We start from the raw sequence: 20,764 nt of genomic DNA, 5'->3' as shown, positions 1-20,764 counted from the left end.
CTGATTGGAGTTCGAGCCCAGGCAGGAAATAGATGGAGGGAGGTCCCTGGGCAGGAAAGATAGAGCAGAGCTGCTTTATTCGGCGCTTAGTACAGTGCCTGGCTCAGAGCAGGCGCCAATAAATGTTGATTGCTTATGGATGCTTTGCTCTGTTAACTACCTGGCACAGTGGATAGAGGGCTAGTCAGGAAGTCCTCAGTTCAAGACTTTACTCACACAATTAGTGATTGTGTGACCCTGGGAAAGTCTGTCTTCCAAAGTTTCCCCATCTGTAAAATGGGGATGATGATAATATCATCTATCCCACGAGGTCATTGTGAGGGTAAAATGAAATATTTGTAAAATGTTTTGCAAACCTTAAAACACTGTAAACATTAGCTATCCCCACCTCAAAGCCTTACTTAGAGTTTCAGATTTGAGAAATTAGATTCAATGTCAATCATTCCCCAAGCAGCACATATTAGGTGCTGGGGATAAATTCAAGAATTTTAAAATTTCTGTTTACAAAGTAGTGGAACACAAAATAATACAGTTATTTGCAGAGGAGATCAGGGAGGTGATGTGGTTTAGGGACTTGGGGGCTGGCAGGTGAAAGCACCAGGGAGTGGCTGTCACAGAAGGAGGGGGCTGCTGAGTGGAGCTAGGAGTTAAGAGAAGGAAGGGCTGGAATGGGCAGTGACTTCTCCTTCTGGCCAGATGTTGGCTAGAGGTGGGTAGGAAGAGGACAAGGGCATGAGATAATGAGTGTGCCAGAACTGAAGAGGATGGCCGGGGATGAGAAAACCGGATCTGCATCTAACTAATTATCAGCGATTTAAAACCTATTTTTCATATGACTATGGACAGTTTTTCATTGTTTCTCTGGAAACTGCCTGTTAATATCCTTTGACCACTTATCAGTTGGGGAAGGGCTTGTGTTCTTATAACTTTGGACCTGATCTTTATATATTTGAGAAATGAGACCTCAGGTTCTTAGTTGGATGGTTCTCTAGTCTGAGTGGCATAAGGATTGTCTCTCTCCACTCAGTTGAACAGAACCATGCTCAGTTCTCTTTTCACAGAAATCCCTTTGCTTCCCCCTCCTCCCTGGAAGGAAACGGAACAGAGGAAGCAGGATGTTGACTGGGTAGAAGGTGGGCTTCCTGTGTACTTCTGCCCATTCTCTCCATCTCTTTATCAGATACTTGACCATCCATCCTCCAGAGAACCAGCCTTGTGGTTTCTTAAAGCTTGTGTTCTTCTGGGGAGGGAAAGATGATATGCTCATTTTCTAGCAGAAGAAACTGAGGCTCAGAGAGGTTAAGTGACTTGGGTGGAGGACTTTGGTCTAAACATAGGAACTTTCTCTACTCAACTGATGGCAACCCTGATTAATTCCACTTTCATGCACACAACATTGATTTTTGGGGTTGGGGGTGGGAGTGGAGGGTGGGAGAGACAGAGCCCAGGAGCTGTGATGGTGTTGGGTAGAGATTAGTTAAATCACTAAATATATATTAAGTCCCTCTTATGTGCCAGGGCAGCTAGGTGGTGAAGTGGATAGGGCACTGGTCCTGGAGTCAGGAAGATCTGAGAGATTTGACTTCAAACCCAGAGTCAGATACTTATTAGCTGTGTGAAGCTGGGTGAGTCACTTAAGCCCTATTTGCCTCAGTTTCTCATTCATAAAATGGGCACACACTGGAGAAGGAAATGGCAAACCACTCCAGTATCTTTGCCAATAAAACTCTGGATATAGGTCAAAGGGTCACCAAGAGTTGGACATGAATGAAAAATTGAACAACAACTACCATGTGCCAGGAATGTTGCTCAGTGCTGAGTTTACAAAAAGAGGCAAAAGACATTCTCTGCCCTTGAGGAGCTCACAGTGTAATGGGGGAGACAACAAACAAACAAAATGTCCAAAGTGTATACAAGATAAAGAGGAAATAACTAAGAGAGGGAAGGCATTAGAATTAAGGGGGATTGGAAAAGGCTTCCTGTAGAACATGGGATTTCACGTGGGGCTTGAAGGAAGCTGGCAGGCTGAGATGAGAAGGGAGAGCATTCTACACCTGGAAGAAAGCCCAAAAAAAGTAGTGGGGAGAGAGAAAATGAATGTTCAGCTTTGAATTCTCTTACCTCCCTCCACCCCCTCTGCCACATATGGAGAATGCAAGAAAAAAAAACCTGTTACAAATATGCATAGTCAAGCAAAAGAAATTCCTGAATTGGCCATGTCTAAGAGAAATACGCTTCACTCTGCACTCTGTTTCCATTACAACTTGCCTGTTTGGAGGTGGGTGGCATGTTTCATCATGAATCCTCTGGAATTCCTGTTGGTCCTCCTGTTGATCAGAATTCCTAAGCCTTTCAAATTTGCTTGTCTTTATATTAGTATTACTGTATCAGTTGTTCTCCTGGTTCTCCTCCTTTCGCTTTGCATCTGTTCCTACAAGTCTTCCCAGGTTTCTCTGAAACCCTTCATCATTTCTTATAACACAATAATATTCCATCCCATTTGATCTTAACATGTTTTTCTTTGTACACAGTTGCTTGTGTGTTGTCTCGTCATTGGAACATCATCTTCTTCTGAGCAGGGACTTGGGCTTTTGTCGTTACTGTTGCTGCTTTCTTTGTATAGTCGCTGCTTAGCACTGTGGTTGGAACACAGTAAGTGCCTAAGAAATTCATGTTGGTTCCATTTGACTTTGCTTTGTAGAAGGAAACTGAAAGAATTCAGCCTTTCTCTATTTCTGAAAACAATTCTTAATTTAGGAGCTAATTGTGCTTTGAATGTTTGATAGAAATCATTTGTGATTGGAATGTATAACAGCTCATTAATAGTCTGTCTGATGTGTTTTTCTGAGATTGCTTTATTTTGTGTTATCTATTTCTTTGGTAGCCAATTTGGATATTTTTTTTAACATTCATAATTTATTTTATATTCTCAATTTTGTGGGCAAATAGCTGAATGTAATAATCTTTGATGATTACCTTAATTTCATGATATTAGTTGAGGTGTCTTCTTTCTCATTTCTGATTTTGGTTCTTTGGTTTTCTTTGCCCTTTTTTGTTTAAATTTTTTTGATCTCTTAAGAAAATTCTTTGTTTTATTAATCATTTGTTAAATGTGATTTTATGAATTTTTTTCCCTCTGATTTAGGTGACAAGTATATTTAAAGTGACACACACAAACATAGGAGTGTGTATATTTATATATATATATGTGTGTGTGTGTGTGTGTGCTTGCGTGTATATATATATATATATACACATATATCTGTATGAAATATTTCAAATGACAGGCAGAGATAAGATCTTTAGCATTGACAGCATAAATAGACTATGTAAAGGAATGCTCCTGGAATCCAGAGATATAACAAAGATTATATCAAATTGTCTAGTTGAATAATAAGTCCCTCACTTCAGTCTAGAAAGGACTTCACAGAAATGATAATGTGCAAGATGACGGGGGCGGGGGGACCCAGGTTCTTCATCTGTAAAATGGGAGAATTATATTTGTAGGGGCAAACACAGGGAATTTGTGAGGAAACCTGGCAATACAAGGAATTGTCATTAGATGCCCATTTGAACTTGCATAAGTGACACAGAGTCTTTGATGTTTCCAGGCAGGGAAGTGAATTCTGGGACTGAGGAAATGGGTAAAGAAGTTGACATCTGAGTTATCTGTGGGAATATGGCGAGTGAATCCATGGGACCAGATTTTTGTTTCCCATGTCCTGGTGCCCAGTGAAAACTAGAGAGCTCTGGAACATTCCTCCTATGAGAGAGGCTGATAATGTTGCATGTACAATATTACCAGAGAAGGTATTGCATGAGTGATCAAGGTTGGAGGGTCCTAGCCGAAGATGTATTTCCAAATCTTGAGTCAGAGTTTTAAGCGGTGGTATGTAGTGGAGAGAGAAGGGTGCAATGCTTTTTGAGTATGTCAGTGAGTTATGTGTCCTTGCCCATAGAAAGAGAGGGGTCATTGGGATTGTGAGGATGGACAGAATAGGAATGGGGTCAGATTCAGAAGCAGTGTATGACTGGGTAAGGGATTGGAGGTGGAAGAGGGAGAACTGCACATCAGCTTGGGGAAGGCCTTTTCTTGGATAGAGCAAAGGGAAGAGGATTTGGGGAGAGTGACTCCAGCCTCCAAGTCAGGCATTTATTCCTGCTCTGCTCTTTTCTTTCTCTCTCAGGATCTCATAGTCTTCGATACAATTTGTTTGCCATGTTCAGTTCTGGTGAAGAATTGCCTTCATATTCCGCCCAAGGCTATCTAGATGGTGAATTATTCCTTCAATATGATAGTGAGAGCCAGAGACTAGTGCCTTGGGGCACTTGGTTGGATAGCCTTCTGGAAACAGACACTTGGAAACAAGAGAACGATAATCTGAAGGAGATTGGACAGGAATTCAGAACAATTCTGAGAACAGTCATGGAGCAGAGCAACCTAAACACTAGTAAGTTTGGGGCTTAGGACAGGGGCAGGATGAGTGTGGGCTTCACCCTACCTAGAGACTGGGTGTGGTAGTGGAGAGGGTGCTGAATTGGGAGTCAGAGGAGCAGGATTTGAATCTCCAGCTCTGTCCCTTAGTACTTGTTTCACCCTGGGCAAGTTATTTAACCTTCCTGGGCCTCAGTTTCCTCCTTGTATAATTAGGGAGATCCCTTCTAGTTCTCGATCTTTGATCTTATCAGGATGGGGAGAGGTGCTCTTCTTCTGCCACCCCTTTGTAAGGGAGTATGTGGGATCGGGGGGATCTGTTGAAGGGAGGACAGGAAGGAGCCTGGGGAAAGATTGTTCTTATTAGGTTAAAAAAGGAGAACAGAACCATGACCAGCCTGGGGTTGGGGGTGGGGGTCAGGTTCTCACACCTTCCAGGAGACACTAGGCTGTGAACTCCATGAAGATGACAACTGCGGAGGATTTTGGAAATATGGCTATGATGGAGAGGACTTCTTCATCTTCCAACCTGAGACACTCTCCTGGGAAGCAGCCCACCCTGCTGCTGGCAGTCTAAAGAATGCCTCAGAGGCAGAGCCAAAAGAAGCAAAGATGCAGAAAGCAAAAGTGGAGGGAGACTATTGTGATCAACTTTGGAATTATCTTAAAGTTTGGAAGGAGAGAAAAGGAGGTATTGACCTGGCCTAGTGGCCCTCACCCCCAACTCTCTTGAAAACTCCCCTCTCTGCCCTAATTTCCTGCCTGAACTTTCTCTCTTCCTCTGTATAGGGTAGGAAATCAGTCCTACCTTTGTCTGTAGATAGACTCCCACCATGCATGGACTGATCTCTTTAGGGACCAGCATGGGCATAGGTCACATACTCTTATTCCTTGGGAGGCCTGGATGCTTGGGTGCAACATTTCCTATATACCTTAGACCAGGCTTACACAACATATGAGTCATGGTCCACTCTGGTCCCAGCAAAGGATTTCTGGAGGTTGTGAAAAATGTAGCATTGCCACTGTGCATGCACTCTCTTCTATTTGTCACATGACCCAAGACAACCAACCATCATCAGTCTGTCTCTACTCTAACCTATCTGGGGCCCAGAGAAGTTTAGCCTATTTTAATTTTGGCCCCTACCTACTGCCAAGTTGTCCAGGTCTGCCCTGGACTACAAGTTATTGCTGTTGCTGGTAGTGGTGGGGCACTATGTGTCCCTCAGTAGGAGAGAGGCTGTACCTTCACTGCTTCCTTCATTTTGGTCTCTTCCCCACAGCGTTCCCTTTGTTGAATGTGACTCAAAACAAGAACCAAGAAGGGGAGGTCACTCTGAGGTGTTGGGCTTACAACATTTTCCCTCGGGACATCAAGATGACCTGGCTGCAGGACGGCTACCCACTGAACCAAAGGGACCAGGGAGGAGGACTCATCCAGCCTAGTGGGGATGGCACCTACCAGACCTGGGTGTCCATACATGTCCACCATGGAGTGGTGAATTACACTTGCCATGTGGAACATCAAGGAAGGAACCAAACCATCTCTGTCACCTTGGGTAAGCAGTGACACAGGCACAATCAAGAGGCAACTGGGGATGTTGTCAAGATCTTTGTTGGATACTGAGCCTCAGTTTCCACATATACCCAATGAAGAGGTTAGACACAATTACCTCTAGTACCCTCCCAGTTTTAAGAGTACATGGATCTAAGGGAGCTCCTATTTTCTTCCCCACCTTAAAGGTGTATGAAAGGTTGCCTTAGTCAGTGCCCTGATACCTTAACAAAGCTCCAAGATCCTCCTTTGGTGCCCTTGTGGGAGTCAAGATTTCACTGAGTCCTATGGGATTCTAAAGGGTGATAGAGTAGAAAGTCTCTGAGAAGAGTCAGGAGAGACCTGTGATAGAGAACAGTTCTGTGACTTACCATCTTTGTGACCATAGGCAAGGCCCTTGAGCTTCTTGATTCTCAGTTTCCACTTCTGTAACAGGGACAATAGAACTTACATGTCCTGCCCCTCAGGCTGTTTGTGAGGAAAATGCTTTGTCCCCCTGAAAGTGTTCCAGAAATATGTGCTATTACTCTCATCAAGGATGCCTCTTCCAGGTCCTGTTCTAGAAGTCAGACAGAGGCATGGGATCCTTGCTGCTCTGCTTTTTGCTGCTGTTCTTGCTCTTGCCTTTGGGTTGTCATTTCGGATAAGGAAAAGTGTTCCAGGTACAGAGAGAAGGCACCAGCAGGATGGCCTCCCTGTATGAGCTATGATTCAGTGACTACCAAGCCCTGCTCCTGGTTTATTGGGACCAGAGCTGCGCTGGATGACCAGCACCAGACTGTTCTCCACTCTCACCCAGACTCCTGCAGCACCACATAGCTCAGACAATGTTTCTCCTCTCTGGAAAACAGAAGTGACTCTCTACATGCCTTGGTTTCATATTGACAAAGGGATGTACAGCCAAGATATTGGAGCTTGTCCAGGTCACATGTTTTGATGCCCTTTTTGGGAAATAATGATTTAGGCTCTGAAGGATGTTTGATACTATGTATACCCTTTGATCCAGAAATACTGCTGCTGGCTCTATATCCTGGAGAGAGAAAAAAAGGGGGTGGGGGAGAACCTATTTGTACAAAAATGTTTATACGCAGCCCTTTTTGTGGTGGCTAAGAATTGGGGATTGAGGGGATGCCCATCAATTTGGAATGGCAGAAAAATCATGGTATATGATTGTAATGGAATATTATTGTGGTATAAGACATGATAAGCAGGTTGATTTCAGAAAAACCTGGGAAGATTTACATGAACTGATACAAAGTGAACTGAGCAGAACTAGGAGAACATTGTACACAATAACAGCAATATTGTATGGTGAAGAACTGTGAATGACTTATCCATTCTCAGTAATACAATGATCCAAGACAATCCCAAAGGATTCATGATGAAAAATGCTATCTGAATCTGGAGAAAGAACTGCTGTTTTCTGAATATAATCCAAAGAATACTATTTTTCCACTTTATTCTTTTGTTTAAGTTTTCTTGCACCAAATGACTAATATAGAAAGGTTTTACATGATTGCACATGTGTAACCTATATCCCATTGCTTACTATCTCAGGGAGAGGGGCATGGAGGGAGGGATAGAATTTAGAACTCAAAGCTTAAAAAAAAAGTGGATGCTAAAAACTGTTTTTACATGTAATTTGGGAGGGGGAATAAAATATTATTTTTAAAAAGTATCCCAGGGATACTTTAAATACTTCAAAAAATGTTTATATCTCTGAATGCCACTTGAAAACCTCTCCTGACACATTCCCAGAGCACTGTTTAATTTTACAAACAACCATGAGCACAATAGACAAATAGCCCCAATATGACATAACCAGGATTTACAAAAGAATTAATTTTGGGACAGTGATTCTTTGCTTTATAATGAATTTCCTTGTTGGGCTCCTTCAGTGAAAGTGACCATAGTACATTTAAGAGAAGGTCTCATTTGAACACGGAGCTAGTTGGGTTTGGGGTTGTGAAGGAACAGAAGAAAAGCTTCACACTAAGTTGATCTAACTAAAGGAATTATTGATACCACACCCACTCATTTAAAAAAAAAAACCCATATAGACAGAGGGTTCAAGATGTAAGCTTTCCTCTTCACTGCCATCCTGGGTCCTGACTTTGTCTGGTGTGGGAAAGAGAAGATTCATGGATAAGAGGTTGATTCCCAGGAAACCAACTCAGACCAAGAAGCCAATTTTGTGGAGATGGTCTCAAGATCTTAAGGGCTGTATGATTTTGTACTGAGTTAGGCAGAAAGAGCCTCTTAAAAATGCACCAATCTAAGTCAGGTCAGATGAAGCTAAAGGGATTGGTAGAATTCCTTTGGAGTCTGTGGCTACATTCATGAGTGTTCTTTGGTCATTCTAGTTGTCCTTATATGCATGCCCCTCCTCTTCTGGACAAAAAAAAAAAGGAGGCCTGGTCTAATCGATCTATATCATTCTATCTCTTTGCATATATGTGCAGTGGAAACCTTCAACTTAGTATGTCCAATACAGAACTCATCTTCCCCCTGAACCCCATCCTATTCCTACTGTCCCTATGTCAACAATACCATGCTCCCAGTCCCTCCAGCTTACAAGCCAGGAGTCTTCCTGGACTCCTTGCTATACTTCACCTTTTACTCACTGCTCCACCCTTTAGCCAGGTGACTTCACCTTTGCAACATCTGTCTTATACACCCCCTCTTCCATGCTGCCACTGCCACCACTCGTCACCTGCTCCCTGTATTGTGGTGGTAGCCTGCTGGTGGGTCTGCCATTCAGCCACCCAAGTGGTTTTCCTAAAGCTCGGTCTGATCAGGTCACCCCACTACTCAGTAAACTCCAGAGGCTTCCTACTGCCTCCAGGATCAAAGGCAAAATGCTCTGTGTGGCATTCAAAGCCCTTTGTGACTCAGCCTCTACTACCTTTCCAGTCTTCTTACACTTTTCAGTCTTACAACTTACTCCCTAATAATACTATTTGATGCAGTGATACTGGCACTGACCGTTCCACAAATAAATCACTCCATGTCTTGGCTCTGGGTGGCCATCCTGTCTGCCTGGAATCTTATCCCTCCTCCACTCTAACTACTGACCTACCTGGCTTCCTAGAAATGCCTACTAAAATCCTGCCTTCTACAGGAACCCTCCCCCACCTCTTCTTAATTTCAGTGACTTCCCTCTCTTCATTATTTCATACTTATCCTCATTATGGTTTGTTTTGTCTATTCTGTATTTATTTGTATGTTGTCTCCCCATTTGATTGTAAGCTCCTTGAAGGCAGGGGCTGTCTTTTTTGCAGCTCCAGTGCTTGCCACATGCTAGGCATTTAATACAGTTGATTGATTGATTAGTTGTGTTTTGCCTTCTTCTTTCACAAGCTGCTGCATCCATTTAGAACCCCAGGCACTGGTATTCGCCCTGCAGCAGAGCCTTCCATGTGGATGGTCTTCCTCCTAGAGAGCATTTCCATTTTTAATGTTTAGCACATAGTGCTTTAAAAATGCTTTCACTGGATCATTTCTTCCTGTATCCTTGATTTCTAGTAGTTCCTCATCTCCACTTACTGGTTTCTCTGTAGTCCCAATTAAAACTCCATCATCTACATGAAGCTGTCCCCAACCCCTTCTGATTCTTTTCTCTATGATTTATTTCCTATTTATCCTGTAGAGAGCATTTTTGTTCATATTTGTTGGCTTATTGTCTCCTCCATTAAGCTCTGAGCCCTTTCAGAGCAGCAAATATTTTTTTTTTGGTCTGTCTTTGTATTCCCAGCACTCAGCACAGGGCCTGGCAAACTGTAGGTACTTAATAAATGTTTATTGAGAGAGGGTTGTAGTCCCTAGTAATACCTATTTAACTGGGCAACATGAATGGCAGAGTGCGACTCATTGTGCCATTTCCCTCTGGACAATATCCAGGTGTTAATAATGTTGTTCTCTACTCCTTTGCACAGTATGAGAGCACCTGTGGCATATTCCCTAGCCCTGGAGTATTTGGAGGGCTCAGTTTGATTCAGGTTACCTCCAAACCATGTCCTGTAAGAAGCATCTTCTCAAACAGGAGTATGGAAGGTGGAGAATGTGAAGCCATCTGTTGTTTCATGGAAGATGAGAAGACTCCAAAGATGTTCCTCATTGATTTGACATGGATGGCCTTGGCTTCTTGTGGGAAGTACTTCTCTAGCTAGTTAACCAAACCTGTTAGGATGCTACTGTCTTTTATCAGGGATACCCACTCCTTTGCTTTCTTCCCCAACCCAAATCTGGAGTAGGTCAGATAAGGCGAAGGACTAGGGCTGGCAGAATTCCTCTGGAGTCTTTGGCTGTATTCACATGTGTTTGTGTGTGTATGTATATGTGTGTGTACATATGTGTATATATGTGTATATACGCACACACATGCACACAGGCACACACATATATATGTATTCACCAGTCACTCTAGGTGTCTCTATAGCCATGTCCCTTTTCCTCTGGCCAGAGGGGACAAGCATTTATTAAACACTTCCTGTGTGCAAGGTGCTGTGCTAAAGTAAGCACTTTACAAACATTATCTCATTTGAGCCTCATAATAATCCTGAGATGGCAGCTGCTGTTTTTATGTCCCATTTTACAGTTAAAGTAACTGAAGCAAAAAGGTTAAGTGACTTGTCCAGGGTCAGTCACACAGTTATTACAGGCCTGATCTAAACTCTGATTTTCCTAACTCTAGGCCCAGCACTCTAAACACAGGTGCCAGCTAAGTTCAGGGGCCTTCATCACACACAGAACTTCTAGTCCCTCAAAATCGATTCTCCTTGCACACATAGCCTGGTGCAGTAGAGACACCACTGGGTCAGGAGTCAGGATATCTGAGATCCTTAAGCTCACAATCACATGAAGAATTCTCTAAGTGTGGGGCTGTTCTAAGAAGTTTCAGCAGTAAATCTCTCTGGGCAGCAAAAGAAGCATGATTGATATGGAACCGGTGCCTGGGGAAGATATTCCACTGGAAGCATACAACTTCTTTCCTTCCTTGCTGAGTAGGCCATGCAGGGTCTGGTGACAGGGTAAGATTTCCTCAGAGAACTCCATACCCCCCTGGGCATAGGCCTTGGGGATGGAGGGAGGCTGTAGTGTAGTCCAGACGACACTTCAGGAAGTGGGTCAGGGCATCCTAGGAGAACGAATAAGCAATGAATCCCAGGCCCATCATAGCCAGGTTGCACAAGGCACATAGTTCCATAAGGCCTGCATATAACCTCAGAATTTGTTTCAGGCCTACAGCCATGATACAGAAAGTCCCAGAGCACCCTGGGATTGGCACTGCTTGGAGCACAGCAGCATTGCTCTCTAGACAGAGGACCTCCTTGGCCTAGGCAAACTTTTGGGACTCCCTGACAGGGACAGAGCTTCCTTCAGTCCCAAGCCACCCTGTCTGTGCCAGTCTACCCACTGACTTCTGAATCCCCCATCAGCCATATCTGGAGTGCCATGGGTACATGCTGGCACCCCCACAACAGCCCCAGCAGGGAGCTGTGGAAGCCTGCACTCACTGTGTAGAAGGTGAAGGCAGCTCATGTTTGGTAGCTCTGGCCAGGGTTGATAGGCACATCTCCTATGACCTCCCTGAAGAAGGTCTGCAGCTCCTCAGAGAGTTCTGCTGGCCAGCTGTGGTGTCAGTACTGACAGAGCCACCTAAGATGGGTTCTGGAAGGAGTGACAGGCCAGGGAAGTGCTAACAGGCCTGTTCAGGAAGGGCCCAGGAAGCCTCGCCCAAATCCTGCAGCCTGCCACCACAATGGAGGGGCCACTGCTTCTGTCTTCACCTGGTTTCAAGAAAACATAGTAAATATGACAGACCTGCCTGCAGACTCCATTCCTGTTCCTGAGCCCATATTATTCTTGGGGTTAGGGAGGAAAAAGATGGAAATACAGAAAAACAACTCTTCCCTTTTTCATCCCATACCTAGATACTCTGAAGCATACTTTATCCAGGAAGCCTTTCTCCTCTACAAAATGATCTCTTTCTCCTACGCCAGAGGTGTCAAACATGATTGAACCAGATTAAAATGTAATTGGGAAATACATGACAAAATTAGAAAAACCCCAATGGGACAAAGAAACTGTTAATCTGTGAATTTCTAAGTCCATATGCTGCTGACAGAGATCCTTATTTACAGTTTAGTGCCTCCTGTCTATTTGAGTTTGACACCACTGTTCTAAAATAACTTGGGGCAGCTGGTGGTACAATGGATGGAGCACCAGGCCTAGAATCAGGAAGACCCATCTTCCTGACTTCAATCTGGCCTCAAACACTTACCAGCTGTGTGACCCTATGTAAGTCACTTCACCTTCTTTACCACTTTCCTCTTCTGTAAAATGAATTGGAGAAGGAAATGATTAACCATTTCAGTATCTTTACCAAAAAACAACCCCAAAGCGGGGTCAGGAAGAGTTGGACATGACTGAACAATCACCACTGTTCTACAGTAGTGTAGTCCAACTCAGACTGAAACCAATTCCTACAAGTTGCATATCAACTCAGAAAACTACATTATCTGCATTGTATTGTATTTTTCTTTATTTTGTTCATCATTTGGTCGTGGTTGTTCAGTCATGTCTGCCTCTTCATGACCCCTTTTGGGTTATTTTTAGCAAAGATACAGAGTGGTTTGCCATTTCCTTCTCCAGCTCATTTTAGAGATGAGCAAACTGAGGCCAATAGGGTTGAGTGATTTGCCTAGGGTTACACAGCTAGAAAGTGAATGAGGCCAGATTTGAACTCAGGGTTGATAACTTCCTGACTCCAAGTCCATTGCTTTATCCACTTTGTTATTTAGGTGCCCTTTGTTAAACATTCCCCAATTATATACACCTCATTTTTTCAGCACTCATTGCCTAAAGCATGGCTGAGGGACACTCTCTGGATTAGAACAGAATTAGAAACCTGGAAAGAACCTTCAAGAAAGCATCTAGTCTCAAACCAAAGCAAAGAAAGAATGACCCAGAGAGATGAAGTGATTTGCTGGAGGTCACTCAGTCAGCTAGTGGCAGAGGTAGCATCAGATCCTGCCTTCCAGGCTTATTGTGGGCTGTCCCTAGATTGCTTCCTGGCTTTTGTGAGGATGAGGGACCAAGCTTTTCCTTCTTAACTTGTTAAGTACTAGGAATAGTTCTGAGTATATAGAAGGTCCTTGGAATAGTGCTAGATTCAGAGAAGGTACCAATTCAATTAAATAAGCATTTATTAAGTACCTACTATGTGTCAGCAACTGTGGATACAACCATGAAAAGGAGAGAATCTAACTTTTTCACAGCTAAATAAATACAAAGTAGATACAAAGTAATTTCACAGCAGAGGAAAAAACTTAATAACTGAGGGATCAAGCAAAGGCTTCTGGTAGGAAAGGCACCTGACCTGAGCAGGGGGCTTCCAAAGGTTTGAGGTGGGTTTGATTCATTACAGATATCACAGGAAATTCTTGGAATCTGTGAAAATTGGGCTTAGGCTGGGTTTGTGTGCCTTTAGTGTTTTACACACTACTGTACCTTCCCAGCTGTCTTTGGGCAGTACTGCCCATAAACATTTTGTAAAGCTGGTTGTGGCTAATTGCAACTCTGCCTTTCTTTTTGTGTTTTAAAATGTGATTTGGATAACTTTTGCTTTGAAATCACCTTGATTATCTCATCCCAGAACAATCTTTGATAACAAAGTTTTTTTTCTTAAAGAGCAAGAAAAGAATTTTAGCAAAACATTTTCAAAAGCCTTTATCTGTTCCTTAAAGAAGATACTCCCTCCTCTCCCCCTGCCAAAGATTGAGGAGGAGACCTTAGCCCCTGGCACAGGCACACCCTGGGGCCATCCCCAGAGCTCTGGCCTCACAAAGTCCATCAATAATCAATCCATTAAACATTTATTAAGCACCTACTAAGTGCCAGGTACATAGAAACAGATTAAGTGTTCCCAAATATCAGTGGAGGGGGTTTCTCAGGGCCCACTTTAACCAACAGATAAGACTCAGTAACACCAAGTCATAGCCTTCCTTATAGAAATGTAATAAATATGCCACCAGCTCCCTCTAACACTTGGCCTTGAAGTCAGTAGACAGGAATTGAAGCAGGTGAAATACACATTTCCAGGCACACTTAAAGCTCCGGATCTGCCCACACAACTCTTTTCCCTAGCATGAGTAAAAGTGGGTTTGGACTTGAACTCTAGCCTGACTCCCCTGTTGGGCCATTTTGCTCTATTCCTCCTTCCTCCCTCTCGCCCCCTTCCCCATACTCAAGGCTTTCCCCCAGGAAAGGAGCATGAAGCTGGGGTGCTTCCCCACCTCAGAGGGCAGGGCAGGTGGCCCAAGGAACAAGACAAGGCCTGAGGCTCCAGAGGGTGGTGCTAGGGTGCCCTCACCCACTGCCTTCTTCCCCAAGTAGGAGAAGACAGCCCCCTCTCTCCCTTTGCTCAGTTCAGGTGGAACCAGTCTCTCTGTCCCTGCTCTCCTGGCTCTTAATGTTCTTGGGATCTTGGGGAAGATGCACAGGGCAGAGATTTGCAGGGGAGCTTCTCTGCAATGCCCTGATCTCTGTTGTTCCAGGCCCCATCCCAAGCTTCCAAATGTCCCCTAATGGCTCTGGCTGGTGTGCTAAACCAATGGGAGAGACCAGCAGCTAGAGCCAGGTTCTCAGGTCCAGGCACAGCCCTGAGGAAAGCCATAGCTGGGGATGGGTGTAGGTGGGTCCTAGGTTAGAAGGCTGGTCCTGGAGTCAGGAAGAGCTGAATTCAAATCCCACTTCAGGCTCTTAAACTCTGTCTGCCTCCCTTTCTTCAACAGTAAAATAGGGATGGTACTAGCAGTGAAGGACAGATGTGAACTTTTACTCTGAACAACTTCGTGGTAACTTGTCCTTTTGTTTTTGATCAGCATTTTCTTGTCATTTTTAGTCATCATTTATGTAGTCATATGTACTACCTTTGTGCATGTTTTAGGGCCATTTTTTTTCTTTTTCTTTTTCTTTCTTTTTTTTTTTTGTACAAATTAATTCATTTATTTTTAGTTTTCAACATTCACTTCCATAAGTTTTAAATTTTCTCTGCCTCCCTTTCCTCCCCACTATGCAAGGTCACAAGCACTCCCATATATCCTCTACATATACATTCCCATTAAACATATTTTCATATTAGTTAGGTTGTATAGATGAATTAGAATGAATGGGAGGAACCATGAGAAAGAAAAAAAACAAAGAAGAACACTTGACACACTTACTAGCTGTGTGACCTTGGGCAAGTCACTTAACCTCAATTGCCTTGCCTGTTCCCCTCCAAAAACAAAAACAACAACAACAACAAAAAAGAGAGCAAATGGTATGCTTTGATCTTCATTCAGACTCCAAATTTCTTTCTCTGATGTAGATGGCATTTTCCATCATGAGTCTTTTGGAGTTGTTTTAGGTACTTGCATTGCTGCGAAGAGCTAAATCCATCAAAGTCAGTCATTGCACAATGTGGCTGTTACTGTGTGCAATGTTCTCCTGGTTCTGCTTCCCTCCCTCAGCATTAGTTCATAAAAGTCTTTCCAGGTTTTTCTGAAGTCTGCCTGCTCATCATTTCTTACAGTACAGTAGTATTCCATTTCATTTATATAACACAACTTGTTCAGCTATTCCCCAATTGATGGGCATCCCCTCAATTTCCAGTTCTTGGCCACCACAAAAAGAGCTGCTATAAATATTTGTGTACACGTGGATCCCTTTCCCATTTTTATGATCTCTTTGGGATACAGCCCTAGAAGCGGTATTGCTGGGTCAAAGGGTATGCACATTTTTATAGTTGTGCCATTTATTTTAAATTTAGTTTTTGCTATACATGCAGAAGTCCAAAATTAAGGGGATTGATCTTCAGAGTACAAACAGGTTTAGTGACAGAAATGGTTTGCATCCTTTATTAAATACTTTGGAATCTAAACCAGAATAAATTTTTTTTATCAGTTTTTTCCTTTCTCCCTTCCTTCCTTTCCTTTCTTCCTTCCTTTGACAGTCAAAAAACTACCTAGTTAACTTAGGGTTTACTGGCTACATTTCTTTCTCAAAGAGCAAGCATTAAATCCAATTCATCCTGGATCTCATGGATTGGACAACAATAGGCCCCTGCCCAGGCACAACTTAATGGTTACTTTTGGGCCCTCCTTGCTCAGGATGAATGTAAATAGTAACTGTTTTTCTTTTGAGGGTCTCCCATTGCATCCTTGGCCATTTCCAGTCTTCCTGATGAACCTCTGGCCACTGGACCCAGATGGCTCTGGAGGAGAAAGTGAGGCTGGTGACCTTGCACAGCCCTCCCTCATTCAAATCTAAATCAACTGCAAGTCATGTCATCGTGTCATGGTCCTCTTTGAGAACAAGGGACAAACAAAAGAACAAACACAGTAGAATTGCAGACTCATTTGGCTGTGCTAGAAAGGACTTTGAAGGTGAAACTTGTCCATCTCTCTGCAGTGCCAGTATTTATATTGTCCTTTGAGGTTTGTAATTTATCCTCATAAAACATTGGGAGATGAAATGCTCCCATTATCAACCCCATTTTACAAATGAGGAAACTGAGGCAGGCAAAGGTTTTTTTTTTTTTTAAAGTAACTTGGCCAGGGCCATACAGCTAGTAAGTATCTGAGGCTAAATTTGAACTCAGGATCTTTCTGACTCCAAGCATAGTGCTTTATTCACTGAATCTCATAACTTCTCTATTACAGGAATGGTACTAACATGAAATAATGCCAGAAAGACAAGTGGGAGCCAGATGGGAAAGGCCTTTAAATTCCAGGCTAAGGATTTTATATTTGATTCTTGAGGTAAGGAGAGCCACTGGACCTCTTTTTAGTAGGCAGCTGACATGGCCAACCAACCAACCAACCAGTCAATAAGAAAGATTTATAGCAACTCTTTTCATAGTGGCAAAGAAGTAGAAAATGAAGAGGTGCTCATCAATTGACAAATGACTGAACAAGATATAGTAGATGAATGTGATAGCGATGCTGTTTGGTGGGGTTCAGGGACCCTCAAGGAAGGAAGTACAGGAGAGGGTTGTACAGGAGAGCGTTATCTGGAATGAATTCACAGACTCAAGCATTCTTTAAGTCAAGGCAGCAAAGGTTTATTGAAACCCCAATATGGTGGGCAGAGATCCTTAAAGAATTTGCAACTTAATAGGAATGATGCTAAAGTTTTTATAGGAAAAGTAGTGGATTATCTGGCAGATATGCTGATTAGGTGTTAACATACAACCTTAGTCACAGGCTCATTCACTACCAGAAACCAGGGGAGGGGGTTCCTAAGGGGTGTATTTTTGGTCTGTTATGCCTGTAACAAGATAGTTTCAGGAGTTAGCTTCCATAGCTTGACCTCCGGATTGTATAGGGTAACTGTGGGCATCAATACATGTAATGGCAAGCAAAGTGGGACTTTTTGCTGTTTTTTCTTTTGGAATGCTTCTCAGCAGTAAGGCAGTCAAGTGCCTTTGATTGAGTCTTGCCTTTGTTTGAATCAAGAGTCTGATGATCTCCTTAAATCACAAGATAGCCTAAGAAAGTCACATGAGTTTGAGTCACATGGTTGTGATACCCTCTGTGAGATGACCCTGAAGAAGTATATATATATATATTTGGAGGTTAGCATTTTCCTTTGGAGGCTCACTCATGGGAAGAGTGTTCCTGTGATTTGGCCAGACAAGACTCTGGGTAGCCTTTGGGGAGCCCCCTGCTTTGAAAATCCAGATGTTGGTGCTTCTCTCTCTGGCAACTGTGTATGTATTGGCATGGGGTGTAAACCTTAAGACTGTCAGGTTATGAAAAACTTTGAGCACTAAACAGAAGAGTTTATTTTTGATCCTGGAGGTTATAAGGAGCTCAGGGACTTTGGTGAGTAGAGGGGTGACTTGGTCGGACCTGTGCTTTTGAAGATCACTTTGACCCTCTCTGGAGGATGGATTTGAGTGGGGAGAAAGTTAAGGCATGGAGAGCAACTAGGAAAGCTCTTGTAATAGTCTAAGGCAGAGGTAATGAGTGTCTGAGCTAGGGTGGTAGCTGTGTGAATGGAAAGAAGGGGAAAGATATGAGCTATGTCATAGAGGGAGAAAAACATTTTGGCACCTGATGAGATACAAGGGAACCATTAAGGTGAGGAATTGAGGGTGGCACTCAAACATTAGTGATTGGAAGCATAGTGATGTCCTTAATAGAAATAGGGAAGTTTAGAGGAGCACATTTTGAGGTTTAAGGGGGGGAATATAATGATATCTCTAGTGGAAATAGCAACTCAATCGTACCTGCTTAATCTTTTGACTGAATCATTGGTTAAGAGGTCTGGGGCTGTTGTCCTTGTTACTCTTAATGGCCCACATTTTTTCCCACTTTATTTAAAAAATTTTTTCCCAATTATATGGAAAAACAATTTTTAGGATTCATTTTTATGAAATTTTGAGTTCCAAATTTTTCTCCCTTCCTCCTTTCCCTCTCTTCTTCCTAAAATGATAAGTAATTTGATATAGGATATATATGTGCAATCATGTAAAAAGTATTTCCATATTAGTCATAATTGTGAAAGAAGAAACAAATCAGAAGGAAACCACACAAACGATGAAGAGTGAAAATAGTGTGCTTCAATTGGTATGAAATATTTTCTGACTTCTCCTGGGGAAAGAGCACCACAGTGGACATTCAACAGACTTTGAGATATAGTTCTGCCACTAACTGTCTCTGTGACCTTAGGCAAATTGGAGGACTCAGTTTCCTTATCTGTAAAATGAGGAGGCTGTTCTAGGTGATCTCTTGTCTTTTCCAACTTTTACACTCTCTGTTTCCTCTCCCTGGGAAAGGGAGGAGTGGAAGACAGAAAGAAGTTATGGATGAATGTGACAAAGGCCTTTTAAGGACAGGACACATGTTGAATTCTAATTAATTTTTCGAAGACCTACTCATTTGCTGTCTCCTGCAGGAAGAGGATCCTTCTCTGATCCTTCTTCCCAGTCAGTAGTGACCTTTGCCCCTTTAATTTACAATTCTCAAATACATATTCGATATTTTGTACCATAGTTATATGAGTTTTCATATTCTCCTCTTGGGATAGGTTAATCTTGTTGGGCAGGGACCCTAATTTAGTTAAACTTTCTACCTCCCCCTGGATTAATACAATGCTTTGTACACACCAGGAGCTTAATCAACATTTTATGATTTTTTTTTCAAAATGACCCCAAAGGCCTTTGATTCTTATTAATCTAGCAAACTATTAATTTTTCCAATACTACAATACATGTTCCTTAGGATTATACATCTAATCCAATTTCCTCATTTTCCTCTGAAGAAAATGAAGCCAAGGGAGGTTAAAAGACTTGACCAAGGTTACATAGGCAGTAAGAGAAGAGTGAGGATTTGAACCCAGCTCCTTTGCTTCCAGTTCCTTTGTTCTTTCCCCTCTACCACATTGACTCAATTTTCATCTTTATATCTTCCATTGAATAGAACCCTGTACAATGTGTCATAGGTGCTTAATTGATTAATTTATTGCATTCCTCTTTTTGTGACCCAAGAGGAATTTGAGTAATTGAAATTCTTTAAAAATTAAAAAAATTAATGATATCTTTTGGTTCTACATTGCCTGCATTTCCTCCAGAATCCTTCCTTCTCCCCATCCCAGAGAGCCACTCCATATAATAAAAAGTTTTTAAAGAACAAGAAAAGAGAAAAAAATCAGTAAACTGATCAATACATCAAAAAAGTCTAAAAATATATGCAATGTTCTATACCTGTGGACTTCCAGCCTCTGCAGAGTGGTGTGTGTGTGTCTTTGGGGCCACACTTGGTCTTTATAATTCTTCAACATTAGTTTTCAATTGTTTCCTCGTTGTTGCTCTTTCTCTGTACGTGGAAGTATATTGTTTTCTTGCTTCACTCTGTATCAATTCATGAAAGTGTCTCCATGTTCCTCTGTGTTTATCACTTTTTCTTTTGTTTCTTAGAGCACAGTAATAATTCTCTTGTATTAATGCAGCAGGATTGTTTAGCCATTCCCATATAGATGGACATCTACTCTGTTGGATAATTGAAATTCACAGGGAATTTCCCACCTTTATCGTGACTAATTTCTTCCTTCCAAGCAACTCCTTTTCAGGAGGGCCATTTTTCTCCTCTAGCTTGTCAGTTGTTATAATAAAAGCAAGCGTTCTTCCTGGGTTGTCTGCTCAAGGTATGGTTTAATGGGGAACTCTCCTGCAAGAGACTTTGGACCAAGTTTGCTTACTTACAGCAAGACTGAAAAGGTCCAGTCCACCTTTTGTACATATCTCATGTCCTCTAGCCTGTGTTGGGGCTTGTGGTCCTCTAAGAACTATCACTCTGTAATTCATGCCTTTCCTTAACTTCTTTGTTACCCATTTCTTCTCTTCTGCTTCCCTCTTCCTACTGATGCTACCTTAGTTTATTAATATGCAGAGAATGCCTTTCAACTCTTTTTGTGTCCCTAGCACAGTGACTGGTCCATAGTAACTTCTTAACAAATGTTTAGTGATTGGTGGATTGGTTGACAAGTTTTTTGCATCCTTGGTAGCTTAATCCCAAGGTATTTTATGCATTTTGTAATTATTTGGAATGGGATTTCTTTTCTGTTATTGCTTCTTGTGTGTTTGTTATTATTATACAGAAAGGTTGTTGATTTTCGAGGATTTATTTTGTAACCTGCATCACCTGAAGCTATTGACTCAGCACCTTTGATGATTCCCTAGGATTTTTCTAGTAAATTTGTCATGTCATCAGCAGATTGGGATAGTTTTA

General features: G+C 42.3%; 2 protein-coding genes across 2 annotated transcripts; one reads left to right on the top strand and one right to left on the bottom strand.

Annotated features, from left to right (window-relative positions):
- Nucleotides 1-3,679: 3,679 nt before the first annotated feature.
- LOC118837056 (hereditary hemochromatosis protein homolog) lies at nt 3,680-6,976 on the top strand. The gene is made up of 5 exons (XM_036744074.1): nt 3,680-3,686; nt 4,188-4,451; nt 4,857-5,126; nt 5,716-5,991; nt 6,539-6,976. The coding sequence occupies exons 1-5, from the start codon at nt 3,680-3,682 to the stop codon at nt 6,688-6,690; spliced, it is 969 nt and encodes a 322-aa protein (XP_036599969.1). The 3' UTR covers nt 6,691-6,976.
- Nucleotides 6,977-10,803: 3,827 nt separating this feature from the next.
- Nucleotides 10,804-12,002, bottom strand: TMEM177 (transmembrane protein 177). Its single transcript, XM_036744073.1, is given in 6 exon segments — nt 10,804-10,955; nt 10,958-11,069; nt 11,071-11,345; nt 11,348-11,491; nt 11,494-11,618; nt 11,917-12,002. Coding segments are annotated over 6 exon segments (894 nt in total).
- Nucleotides 12,003-20,764: the final 8,762 nt, after the last annotated feature.

This window comes from Trichosurus vulpecula, chromosome 2 (genome assembly GCF_011100635.1).
Source record: "Trichosurus vulpecula isolate mTriVul1 chromosome 2, mTriVul1.pri, whole genome shotgun sequence".
NCBI lineage: Eukaryota > Metazoa > Chordata > Mammalia > Diprotodontia > Phalangeridae > Trichosurus > Trichosurus vulpecula.
The sequence above is the reverse complement of the archived record's forward strand: the minus strand, read 5'-3'. Positions and strand labels throughout refer to the sequence as shown.